At 50.1% G+C, this 10,853-nt stretch overlaps 2 protein-coding genes across 8 annotated transcripts in view; one reads left to right on the forward strand and one right to left on the reverse strand.

The window, feature by feature from the left end:
• TTC16 (tetratricopeptide repeat domain 16) overlaps positions 1–3,946 on the forward strand; it is a 14,853-nt gene extending 10,907 nt beyond the window's left edge. For 3 of the 7 annotated variants that reach the window (XM_072632510.1, XM_072632512.1, XM_072632514.1), the window contains 5 exons: positions 177–378; positions 845–984; positions 1,278–1,395; positions 2,287–2,371; positions 3,546–3,946. In XM_072632510.1, coding sequence (XP_072488611.1) covers positions 177–378; positions 845–984; positions 1,278–1,395; positions 2,287–2,364 — 538 coding nt within the window. In that variant the 3' untranslated portion in view covers positions 2,365–2,371; positions 3,546–3,946. Of the gene's footprint in view, positions 1–176; positions 379–844; positions 1,034–1,277; positions 1,396–2,286; positions 2,372–3,545 lie in introns of all 7 variants that reach the window. The other 4 variants (XM_072632511.1, XM_072632513.1, XR_011972211.1 and 1 more) reach the window with 3 other exon arrangements.
• On the reverse strand, positions 3,865–10,641 carry TOR2A (torsin family 2 member A). The gene is made up of 5 exons (XM_072632526.1): positions 10,380–10,641; positions 7,492–7,757; positions 6,053–6,228; positions 5,287–5,414; positions 3,865–4,971 (listed from the first exon to the last, which is right to left on the reverse strand). Exons 1-5 carry the CDS (start codon positions 10,531–10,533, stop codon positions 4,721–4,723), a joined length of 975 nt encoding a protein of 324 aa, XP_072488627.1. The 5' UTR covers positions 10,534–10,641; the 3' UTR covers positions 3,865–4,720.
• Positions 10,642–10,853: the final 212 nt, after the last annotated feature.

Here is a 10,853-nt window from a genome sequence, read left to right on the forward strand (position 1 = left end):
ATTCTAGGATTGAAGGCCTGGAAGGAACGAGCTGCCTGCTAGGCCTGAAAAAATGTCCTAGTCATGGCAGACCTTGTTCAGGCCTGAAGCATGTGGACTAGGGTTGGTTTTCATGCTTGGGTTCAGACATGGTTCCAATGGCTCCCACAAAGGTTGATTCTTCCTATTATTTCTAGACAATACCACGAAGCTGAAAAACACTTCTCTTCAGCCATTGAATACAACCCAGAGAAAGCAAACTTCTATCTGTTCCGTGCCAGGAGCCGCCTAATGCTGCAAAATATCTTTGGGGCTCGGCAAGATGTTGCTACTCTGCTGCTTCTCAACCCCAGACACCCCGAGGTGGGCTGTGCACACCTGCCTTCCTCCAGTTCAATGGTATTCAGCAAACAAGTCTCTAGGCACTTAATCCATGCAAGGCAATGTACTTGGCCCTGGGGATACAAAGGTTGTTTTTTTTTTTAATTATATAATTCCCATCCATAAGTGGGGGACACAACTCATATCTAAGTAAGCGTAAGAGTAATAAGAAAAAGAAAAGATGCAGGAAAGGTATTTTGTGAAAATTTGAGGGGGAAGACTACATTTCACTCCTTCTTAGCAATTCTGATTAGTTGGAGAGCAAAGGTGAAGACTAGGAGCTAGAATGATTTTGCATTTCTTATAGATTTTAGATGTTATCCATGGCCACAGAATCTTGGCTGTCCTAGTAACACCTGATTACAAAGGATTGTTCTTTCAGTTTCACAAGTTGTACAGGAAGAGTCTGGTTTCCCCAGGCCAGGCTTGGGATTGGGATCCCAAATATGGATCTCTCAGTTCACCTTCCCTCTCTTCCTCACAGCTGATTCCTATGATGGCAAACCTCTTCCCTGGCCATTCCACGGAGTCCGTGCTGAACAGCAAGACAATGGCGATGGCTAAAACCCTCCTGGAGAGGGCGATACAGAACCAGCTTTACCAGTATCCCCAGAATATCCTAGGGTCAGATTCATCTCAGGGGACCTATCCAGAAGCAGTGCTAGATGGGAAGGTGGTGATCTAAAAGTGGAGGGGCGGTGGGAGGGATATAAGCTTTCCGGGTGAAGGAAACAGGATTCCGAGCTCACAATTAGGCAACTTTGGGACACCTATAGACTGAGTAGCTGGGCTAATAATCCCACTGCATTTTCATGTTTATCCTGGTGAAATCTGGTTCAGACACTAAGGCTAATCTTGAGTGGGGAAGAGAAGTCCACTAAACTCTGTGGATGTCACTGACCTTTCCCTTCCTGCAGACTCCTGAATAAGGGTGTTTCCCCAGAGAAGGATGTGAACAAGACGCCAGATACCATACCCGATCCGGAGCAGGCCCCTAACTCTGGAGAGACAGGGAATGACACATCAGGAATCCAGGCAAGGGAAGGGAAGTCAAAGGCTTTGCTCCCTAGGACCTCACACCTTGCAGATTTCACACTTCTGGAGGAAAGATAATCTTTGTTGCCCAGCTCTAACATCTTACCAGGATTGGATTGGTAGGGCCACAGCATTAAGGCTTCAGGGCTCAGGCCTCATCTTAAGAGGGACACTGACAGACTCTACTAACATCTCACTGTCTTACCTGGTCATGGTGTGGAGTGACCCCGGCTCTCTGGGGCTATCTCTGGTAGGATCTGCCAAGCTGGAAAGACTTCAGAGATAGGCCTACCTACAAGCTTGCCTGCCCACCTGTCGTTCATTCATGGCTGTCATCCAAGGACTGGTCTAGTTAAGTTTGGAAAGACTCAAGCACCAGCTAGCCTATATGGCATTCTCAAATCACTGCATCTACTCAATCACAGTTTATTACTATGTCACAATTTATACTCCACCTGCATGGGCAGAGTTAAAGCAGACACACTAGCAGAGATCCTTGACAGGCGCATTCAAAGGAGGCTGGCTAGGACAGGGAAGGCCTCCCCAAAAAAATGCTATACCGGATTGATTGAAAAAGAAAAGGATGTTTGGAGTAGAAAAGATTTAGCTAGTGATGTGGTGGGGGAACCTTAAAATATCTGAAGAGCTGTCACATAAGGAGTATGCAGTTTACTCTGGGATTCATGTTTGAAAGTTATAGGGAGGCTAATTTAAGCTAGACGTAAGGAAGAGTTTCCAAACTATTGGCGCTACTGGAGCTGTCTAGCAGTGGAGAAGGAGGGAGTGGCCTCTGGCAGAGGGTGGATTCCTTCCTGCCTTGGGGAAGAGGGTTGTGGGGACTAACTGATGTCCAAGGACCCTTCTAATTCCAAGATTCTCTGGTTCCTTAAGGATCAGACCCTGGACAAGGATAACACAAAGCAAGCAATGAGTGAAGAGGAACAGCCTGGAAGCCCCACAGAGGACTGAGCTCCTGGTAAGTTCTGAACCTGCCTCTTCCTCACTAGGTGGGGGAGAATGAGCCCTGGCTCCTTTCCTTCTGCAGCCAGAGGCTTAACAAATTTCTAGCCTTTCAGAGTTACCCTGGAAAAGCTACTTTTCCATCTTCAGGCCTCAGTTTCCCTATCTGCAACAATCACACTCATGTATCTAGATAGTACTATAAGGGGGATGGAGCCTTTTTGCCTATAGCCGGGCTAGCCCTCGGGAGTGCTGTTTGCCACCAGGCTTGTACCTGACCTGCCAAAGCATGTGGTCAGTGGGCCCTTGGCATAGTCTTGAGTCCCCAGGGACCCTCCCAGACCACAATGGGGCGATGAAATGGAGGAGACTAATGGAGCACATTTGTGTGTTACTCTTCAGTGACAAAGCAGTCTCATTTGATCCTCACAATAACTCGGTGGGAGGCAAAGCAGGGATCCTTACCCTGTTGTACAGATGAAGAAATTGAGGCCTAGAGAAGGGAGATAATCCCAGGTCCAGTGCTCTCTCCACTGCCCCATTGTCTCACAAGAAGGGGCATGCTGCAGGGTGGAGGGAGTAGACCTGGGCTCAGAGGACACTACTAGGGAAACCTTGGACAGATATCTTAACTTCAGTTTCCTCATCTATAAAACAAGGCCATAGGACTAGATGGCATCTAGGATCTCTTCCAACTCTAAATCTACAATTTTCCAAGGTAAGTGGTGCAAGTGTTACCTTCGCTTGACCAACATGAAAACAGACTCAGAGTAGTTAAGGGCTAGTAAATGTCAGAATCACAATTTGAACCTAGAAAGCCTCCTGCCTCCAAATCCAGCAAGTGGCCTTTGTGCCCAGCCATGTGCTAAAACAGGGAGGCTGGACCTGACTCCATAATCCTGTGTCAGTGCTCTCTGGAACTGGTGCAGTATCTATATTTTGAGCTGCCAGCGAGGACTGCTGGGTCTTCTTCCAAGCCCTCTTCTCAGTTTATGATGATGACCCTTTAGGTCAAGCAGAGAAAATCAAACTCAAGGGTCCAAAGGACACTGGAAGGTTTGGCTTTCCTGAGGCTAAAGGCTGATGAGGCCTCAGGACCAAACAGAAATATCTCCCTCTTAGGGACTAAGCTGACCACCCTCTGCAAGGAGAAAGGCAGACCCCTTTCACATACTTTAATATCTTCCTAGGGCAAACACCCTTCTTGGAGGCCAAGACTGCTGGCACATAGACCAAAGTGAAGACCACAGCACAATGGTCTTTCCCTGAACCAGGATGTTGACAACCCTGGCTTCTCTTCCCCCAACCCTAGCAGGTGGGTGCCGTTCATACCCACCCTTACATTCTGGGGGAAATGGTAGGTCTATGAGATCCACCTCTTGACATTGAAGGAAATCCTTGAGCTCCTTTTCCACCTGCCCTGGGCCTCCAGCCTAGCTCCATATGCATCAGTTCTTGCTTCTGGCCTCCTTTGTAGATAGAGCCAGTGCAATAAACACTTAGATATGCTTTTCCTGGTCCCTTAAATAAGTTTATTTTGTATTCTTCCCCTTTTCTTCATTACAAAATTAAAAACATTTAAAGCAGTCTCTGTTAAAGAGCAAAGTTTGCAGCCCCAGAATCTCTATGTATGTGGCTGCTGGGGTGGGAATTTGGTGGGGTCTTATTAAGTTCCCTGGGGAGATTGGAATGGGGAAAAAGGGAAACAGAGAGAGAGAGAGAGAGAGTGAGTGAGTGTGTGTGTGTGTGTGTGTGTGTGTGTGTGTGTGTGTGTGTGTGTGTGTGTGTCTATGTGTGTGTGTGTCTATCTGTCTGTCTGTGTTGTGTATGTCTAGGAGGAGGAAGCTGACCTCTTCATGAGACTGGACAGGAGAACATGAACCACACAGGGGGTCCTGCAAGGCTCTAGTAGGGGTGGGGAAGATGACTAACATGTGTGGTCCCTGAGTCACCAAATCACAGCATGAATTTAAATAAGGCTCAGATCTGGGTTGGGAGAAAGGGAATTGGACTTGGCTCAGATGAAGTATTTTGGCCAGGAGCTGTGGGCATGGGTAGGGGCAGGACAGCAAGTGAGGCCAAGATGTCCTCAAACCAGCAGAGCAACATCCACATTTTCCCATCTCGCATCTCCGCCACCACCAGTCGTCAGGAAAGTACTCAAAGTGGCAGAAGCTAGGACTGCCTGCCCGCCCTTAGCCCTCTGCTCCTGGGGCTGCCAGGCCTGTCCTATTTACACTCTCCAGAAGGCCTGGGACAAAGGTCATTCTGCTAGCAGCAAGTCTCAACCAAAGCTCCCAGGCAGAGTCCCTTGATAATATGTGGCAGAGTGGGGAGTGGAGGGAAAGGAATTGCCCCTGCCCACTCATAGGAAGAGGGTGATTCGAGAAGCAACAGTCTTGCAACCATTGGAAGAAAAAAGCTGTTCCTCTTCAGGGAAGAAGGCAGTTCCATCCAGCACAGCCTGGATCACTTCTTCTTCCTGCTGCTGGGCCAGACCCAGCTGGGCCAGTTCATTGGTCACACAGTGCCGGACATGGTGGCGCTGGAGGGGCAGGAAGGGGACCAGCAAGTCCAAGAGCTGGTCTTCTACAATTCCTGACTGCCAGAAACCATCTGAGGGTGAGGGAGAAGCAGGAAGGGGCTGGGTCAGGAGACAAGTCACTAGCGAGGGTACAGGCCTAGAACACCCCACAGGAAGGGAACCATGATGACTGAACAGGGTGATCTATTCTTGGCTTTGAGCTAAAGTTGACAAGGGCTGAGTTGGGCCACTTTGAGGAGGGGAGGCTTTAGGTCCTGGGTCCCCTTCAAGGATACAAGATAGGGATGACCTAAAGCCCGAGTGGCTGGAACTGTTTCAGTTCTAAGCTCTGACTCCCTTTCTGGATGGGACCTTAGGGAAGTGGGATGAGTAGGCAAAGGACTCACGCTGAGGGTTGTTCACGATGGCTTTAGAGATGGCAGGTTCTAGATCGCCAGGCTGGAGCTCCTCTCGGTCTCTCCGGGCACGCCAGGCATCCAGTGCCAGCTGATTGATTTGTTCCCCACCAGCATTGCTGAAATCCCAGAGTAGGAAAGGCCAGCCACAGATCAGACAGGGATGAGAGAGGAAGGTTGGGCTCTCATTTAACAATGCATAGACACAACCTAGGACTAGGAGGCAAGGTATGTACCTACCTCTTCCCCAGACTCTGAAACATTTGAGGGAAGCATCTTCTCACCTGAGGGCTTCTCTTCAGCCTTAGAGTAATAACCATCAAATGTGTCTAAATAGTCCTTTAGAACTAAGTACATTTCCACTCCTTGTCACATTTGATCCTCACAACAACCTTGTAAGGAAGGCAGGGCAAAGGGAGGGGGTATATGATTGCCATTTTACAGTGAGGAAACTGAGACTATTAGAGGTGATAAAAAATAGCCAGTCATGCATCAGTTTCATTGCAGATCTGACACCAGAATCCAGGTCTTCAGGGTTGCCTTCTGTAAAAATCACTGTATAATGATGTGTTTATAACCAGGGTTCAAGGGCCCTGAGGATTTACCCTGCCACTTCTATGGGCCTCATGTAATTGGTTCTGAGGGGAAGCCCTCATTCATACCGATGGGATGGCTGTTTTGTTTGTTGACTGGGACTGACAGCTGGGACGACAGAACCAAACCCTCCCAGTCCCACCCCAATTAGTCCTTTCCCTACCTGAGGAAGATGAAGATGGCTTTTCGGTAGTTGGTACCATAGACCACCCAGGAAGGTCCCAGGAAGGGACGGAGTACCCCCAACAGCCCTGGGTGCATCTTGTCCACCTCATCAAACAGGAAGAGGGAACGACCGCAGGCTGTGAGGTTCCCCAAGATCCATTGCTTCAGGTCACTCTGTAAGAGGAACAGGAGGGGCCAGGGCGAGGTAGCATGGCAACCCAGGACAAGAAAAGGTTAAAGCTGGTGTGAGGGGAAGGGGTGAGAAAAAGCCAGAGAGAGGTGATTCTTCAGTCCATCCAGTGTGAGGTAGAAGCAGGTCCTCCCTCAAAGGACAGTTCCCCAGGGCAGGAACCTTAGATCCCCCAAGGAAGAGCTGCCTTCACTGGGATGTGCCCTTTTCAGTGATTCCTCCACGGCTGCTGGTGGGTTTGTATCAAGTCACACTTTTCCACTAATTAGACTACAACCCCTTGCCATTTTTTAATAGTGATTTTTACTTCCCAAAACTCTTTCACCCTCTCACTTGACTCTTTGGATAAATGGGCAGGCCTTATTCTCCCCATTTTATAGAGGATGAAACTGAGGAAGAAGTGAAGAGACTTGTCCAGGGTTACTTGGCCACATGAACAAGACAGCTGGCCAGGGACAGCAGTGCAGGCTGTGCTTAAGAGCAAAATGTAAAGCCCAAATTAATGTCACAGGCACTGTTCTGGAGGAACAGGCCACAGATGAGATCATAGCTTAAAGAGCAAGAAGGGAGTTCATAGGTCAGAGGGGGTCCAATCTCCTCTATATGTAAGGAAGCAAGCCTAGGAAAGGTGAGTTACCCAAGGTCTTACGGGGAGTAAGTAGCCAGGCTGGGAGTCAAACCCAGGTCCTCTGACTCCCAAGTTCAGTTTTCCATCACACTACTGTTGCCTTGTTTGTCCTTTGTTCTCAAAGAGAACTTTGATTTGAGTGAGAGAGGACTGTGCAAGGTCACCAGCCTCACTTTCTTGTCCAGAGACATCTGGGTCCAGTGGCCTGATAGTCATCAGGACACCTGGAGATGGCCCAAGATGCAATGGGAGACCCTGGCCATTTTAGGCTAAGGTCTTTTCAGATTCTCACTTTGAATGAGACATGCCCATCCAGTGAATAGGCCCCTTTAAGAAGGCCTCTTTATGACCATAGTAGTACTCCATACCACGGCCCTGGGAGTGTTTGATAAGTATTCAAAAACACTAATCAAGTTGTGTCACCCTCGATGAAATTAGATCAGCAAAGGGCAGGCTAATTTAGAGGCAGAGAGGAAGGAGACCCAGCTTCTACTTAGTCTTACCAAGCCCCTAACTTGCTCCGTGGCCTTGAGGCAGCTGATTTCCCATTCTGTGCTTTGGGCCCCTGGCACTCAGCCTGCTGCTGGTAGGAGGAATGCTGAGGGGGTGAACAGCTTACCTTGTATCGCTCTATCTGGTCTGCATGGGGGAAGTGGATGATGGGAGAAAAGTGATGCACGTGGGGACTCGCCATCCCATCTCTGAACAGGTACTGGACCAGCATGGAGCTGACATAGGATTTGCCTGTGCCAGTCCAGCCATGGAAGGATATCACTAGGGGTTTGGCTGGTGCAGGACTCTCCACAAAAGCCTTCAGTCCCTTCATTACCAGTTGTTTTACCAGATGCTGCCCGGCCAAGTGCTGGGCCAAATCACACTCCAGGCCTGGAGAAAAGGAAGAAGAGGCTTCAGGTAGGCTGGCAAGGGAACAGTTCCCATGGGGATCTCTGGTTAAAGAGGTATCTCAATCCCAGAAAGGGGATCTAATGATCTGGCTCCTCCATCCCCACAGGGACCCCCCTGTTCTCACTGGCTCTTCCATCTGCATAGAAACAAAGCCCCTTAGATAATATATCTCAGCCTCCCTGAACTTGTGGTCAATTAATACCCACCCTCTCCCCAAGATCATTTTCATATGAACTGCTGCTAAGCCAAATCCCCCTATTCTGTACTTGATAATTTGCTCTTTGGAACCAAGTATAAGACTTTGCATTTTCTGTGTAAAATTTCATTTTATTAGTTTTAACCTGTGCTCCTTTTTAGATCCAGATTCTGTTATTCAGCATGTTGGCTATCCCTTCAGCTTCATGTTATGCACAAATTTGATAGGTGTCTATATTTGCATATGAGCCACTGATAAGCATGTTGAAGAAAACAGAGCCTTCCATAGGTTATTAGATACTAGCTTGTCATCAATTAATCAGTTGGCTGACATGTTTTCTCTATACTAGGCCCTAAACTCAATGTGTATTACCATCTTTATGGTGCCTTGTTCTCAGGCCTAGCTAGTATCCCCATCCAAACTCAAAGATCCCTTTCCCTCAAAGTCTTCTGCCAAAAACTAACAGATTAGCTTCCACTACTCTCACTACCAACTAGAGAGGGGACTCACTTGATACATCATCTCCTTTGATCCTTGTAACAACTCTAAAAGGTAGATGCTACTGTTTTCTACAGTTTTTTGGTAGGGGGGGGATGGAGGGGAAAGGGTTTGGATCTGTGATTTTATCAACATAGGAGCTCATCAATGAGTAGACTCCTTCTACCAACACAGTATCTACCAATACTCTACAACAATGTAGCTTAGAGAGTTTTCTGGGGCACTGTACAATTTGCATTTCATGATGAGAAAACAGATTCAGGGACATTACATGACTTGCCTTGGGTTATGTGGCTAGTGTTAGAGGCAGAATTAGAATTCAAGGCCTTTGGGACAAGAGTCCCAGGCTTTATCCACTAGAATGTGTTTCAACCTTTTTTTCAGCCTTGTTTTTGTGACCCCATTTGGGATTTTCTTGGCAAAAATACTGGAGTGGTTTGCATTTCCGTCTCCAGCTCATTTTACAGATGAGGAATTGAGGGTTAAATGACTTGCCCAGGGTCATACAGCTAGTGCCTGAGGTTGGATTTGAACTCCCATGCTTGGCTGCTCTATGATATGTTGCCTCATTATAATTCCTGGTTAACTGCATCTCCACTTCCAGGAGCCTTATAGCCCTGGTCTCTTTACCTCAGTCTGGTTCTCCTTGTGTCCAGTCCCATCTCCTGCTCCCTGGTCTCTTTCCATTCTGCTGGGCCCTAAGGCCTCCAATTCCCACTTCAGGCACCAGTTGTTCCCTAAATTAGAGGCTTCCCCATTCACCAGTCCTCAGGTCCTTCTCACTAGTCCAAAACCTCCAATCAAGTCCCTTTCTTTCCCAGTCCAAGGGTCTATTTTTCCAGCTTTAGCCCCAATTCCAACCGACCAAACATAATGCAAGAAGCATTAAGTCATCACCACTGTATGGAAGACGCTACTAGGTGCCTGGGGGATAAGAAACAGTCAGGGGGAGACATGGCTGAAACATAAATAGATAAATACACAGGAAAATCTGAGGAGGGAGAGTGTTCTAACAATCATGAGGATTTGGAAAGGCACATGGGATGGCACAGGGGCTGAACCATGAAGGAAGCTTGGGGATTCTCGGGATTCTAAATTTAGAGATGAGGAAATGCATCTGTTTGTGTGGCCAGTTTGTCTTTAAAGTGCATAAAGGGAGGGTAACATGCAATAAAAGTGGAAAGGTGCAGGGGGGCCAGGTTGAGCACTTTAAATGACACGCTATGAGGTCCATACTTTTTCCTAGGCTGGGGGAGCCCCTGGAACTTCCTGAACCGGGTGATAACGTGGCTCACCATGCCCCTTACAAAGTAGCTATGTGGAGAATGGGTGGAGAGAATGCCTCCAAGGAGGGGGTCCCATTAGGAGGCTGGTGGAAGAGTCTAGGCTGGAGGTGAAGGCGACCAGAATTACAGCGGCAGCGGCATGTGAGTGGGCAGGGGTGGATGGCAGAGAGGCAGAGACAACACCCACAAGACTCGCTCACTGGTGGCTGTGGAGCCCCGTCTCTGGCCCTACACCCCGGCTCTACCCTCGCTACTGAGTTACCCCGGGCTCTTCCGGGGCCCCAGGCGCAGGACTGGAGCTCACTGAGGCCGCAGGGGGATGTCATCTGCCCAGGTTACATCGGGCATCGCTAGAAGCCGCCTCTGGGGACCCCAAATCCAGTTTCTTTTCGGCGGGTCCTCCAGCCTTCTCGCCCTGATCCCACATCCAGGCTCCAGCCTCCTGCTTTCCCTGAGCCCCTTGGCCCAGCGTCCGGCCCTCTGGTCCCGTCCAGCCCCCACGTTCCCGAGCCCCGAGTGCCTGGCCCCTGTCGGGTCTCAGCGGCCCCGGCCCGCAGCCTCCCTGCCCCGCAGAGCCGCACCCCGAGCCGCCGGGCCCGTAGCTGCCTGCCCCGCGCTTACCCCGGAGGTCGGGTCGGAAGTCGCACTCGCAGAAGGCGCCGAAGCTGCAGCTCAGCGAGCCCAGGTTCCAGGCGGCGGCCGCGGCGGACACTAGCCCCAGCAGCCAGTGGAACCAGAGCAGCCGGGCCCTGGCCGGGCCGACCCCTGCCGCCATCCCCGAGCGGCAGCCGAAGGAGCCGGGGCCGCGGCGGCTCCGCCCCCACCCCGCCAACCAACGACCCCGACCTCCCCGCCGCGGCCCTCTTGTCCTCGTACTACAATTCCCAGAGTGCACCGCGGGGAGGGGCGGGGCTGCTCGCTCACCTGGGCTCAGGATCGAGCCCGCCCCCAGCTCCCCTTTCCCTAGGCGTAGGACAGAAACCTGGGCCCACCGCAGGGAGAAAGCCCTAGGGCGAATGTGGGGATTAGGGACCGTCTGAGCGCCGCATTAGGAAACGGGCCCCGAGGAGGCCAGGCAGGCTCCAGGATGCCTCG

This window comes from Notamacropus eugenii, chromosome 1 (assembly GCF_028372415.1).
Source record: "Notamacropus eugenii isolate mMacEug1 chromosome 1, mMacEug1.pri_v2, whole genome shotgun sequence".
Lineage (NCBI taxonomy): Eukaryota > Metazoa > Chordata > Mammalia > Diprotodontia > Macropodidae > Notamacropus > Notamacropus eugenii.

Bases quoted from the DNA above. Each gene is read 5' to 3' on its own strand.
- TOR2A (XM_072632526.1), bottom strand. From the start codon at position 10,533: ATGGCGGCAGGGGTCGGCCCGGCCAGGGCCCGGCTGCTCTGGTTCCAC. The intron at 7,758-10,379 runs GTAAGCGCGGGG...CCTTTTCTCCAG, and splicing joins CTTCCGACCCGACCTCCGGG to GCCTGGAGTGTGATTTGGCC. The intron at 4,972-5,286 runs GTGAGTCCTTTG...CCTCACCCTCAG, and splicing joins CATCGTGAACAACCCTCAGC to ATGGTTTCTGGCAGTCAGGA.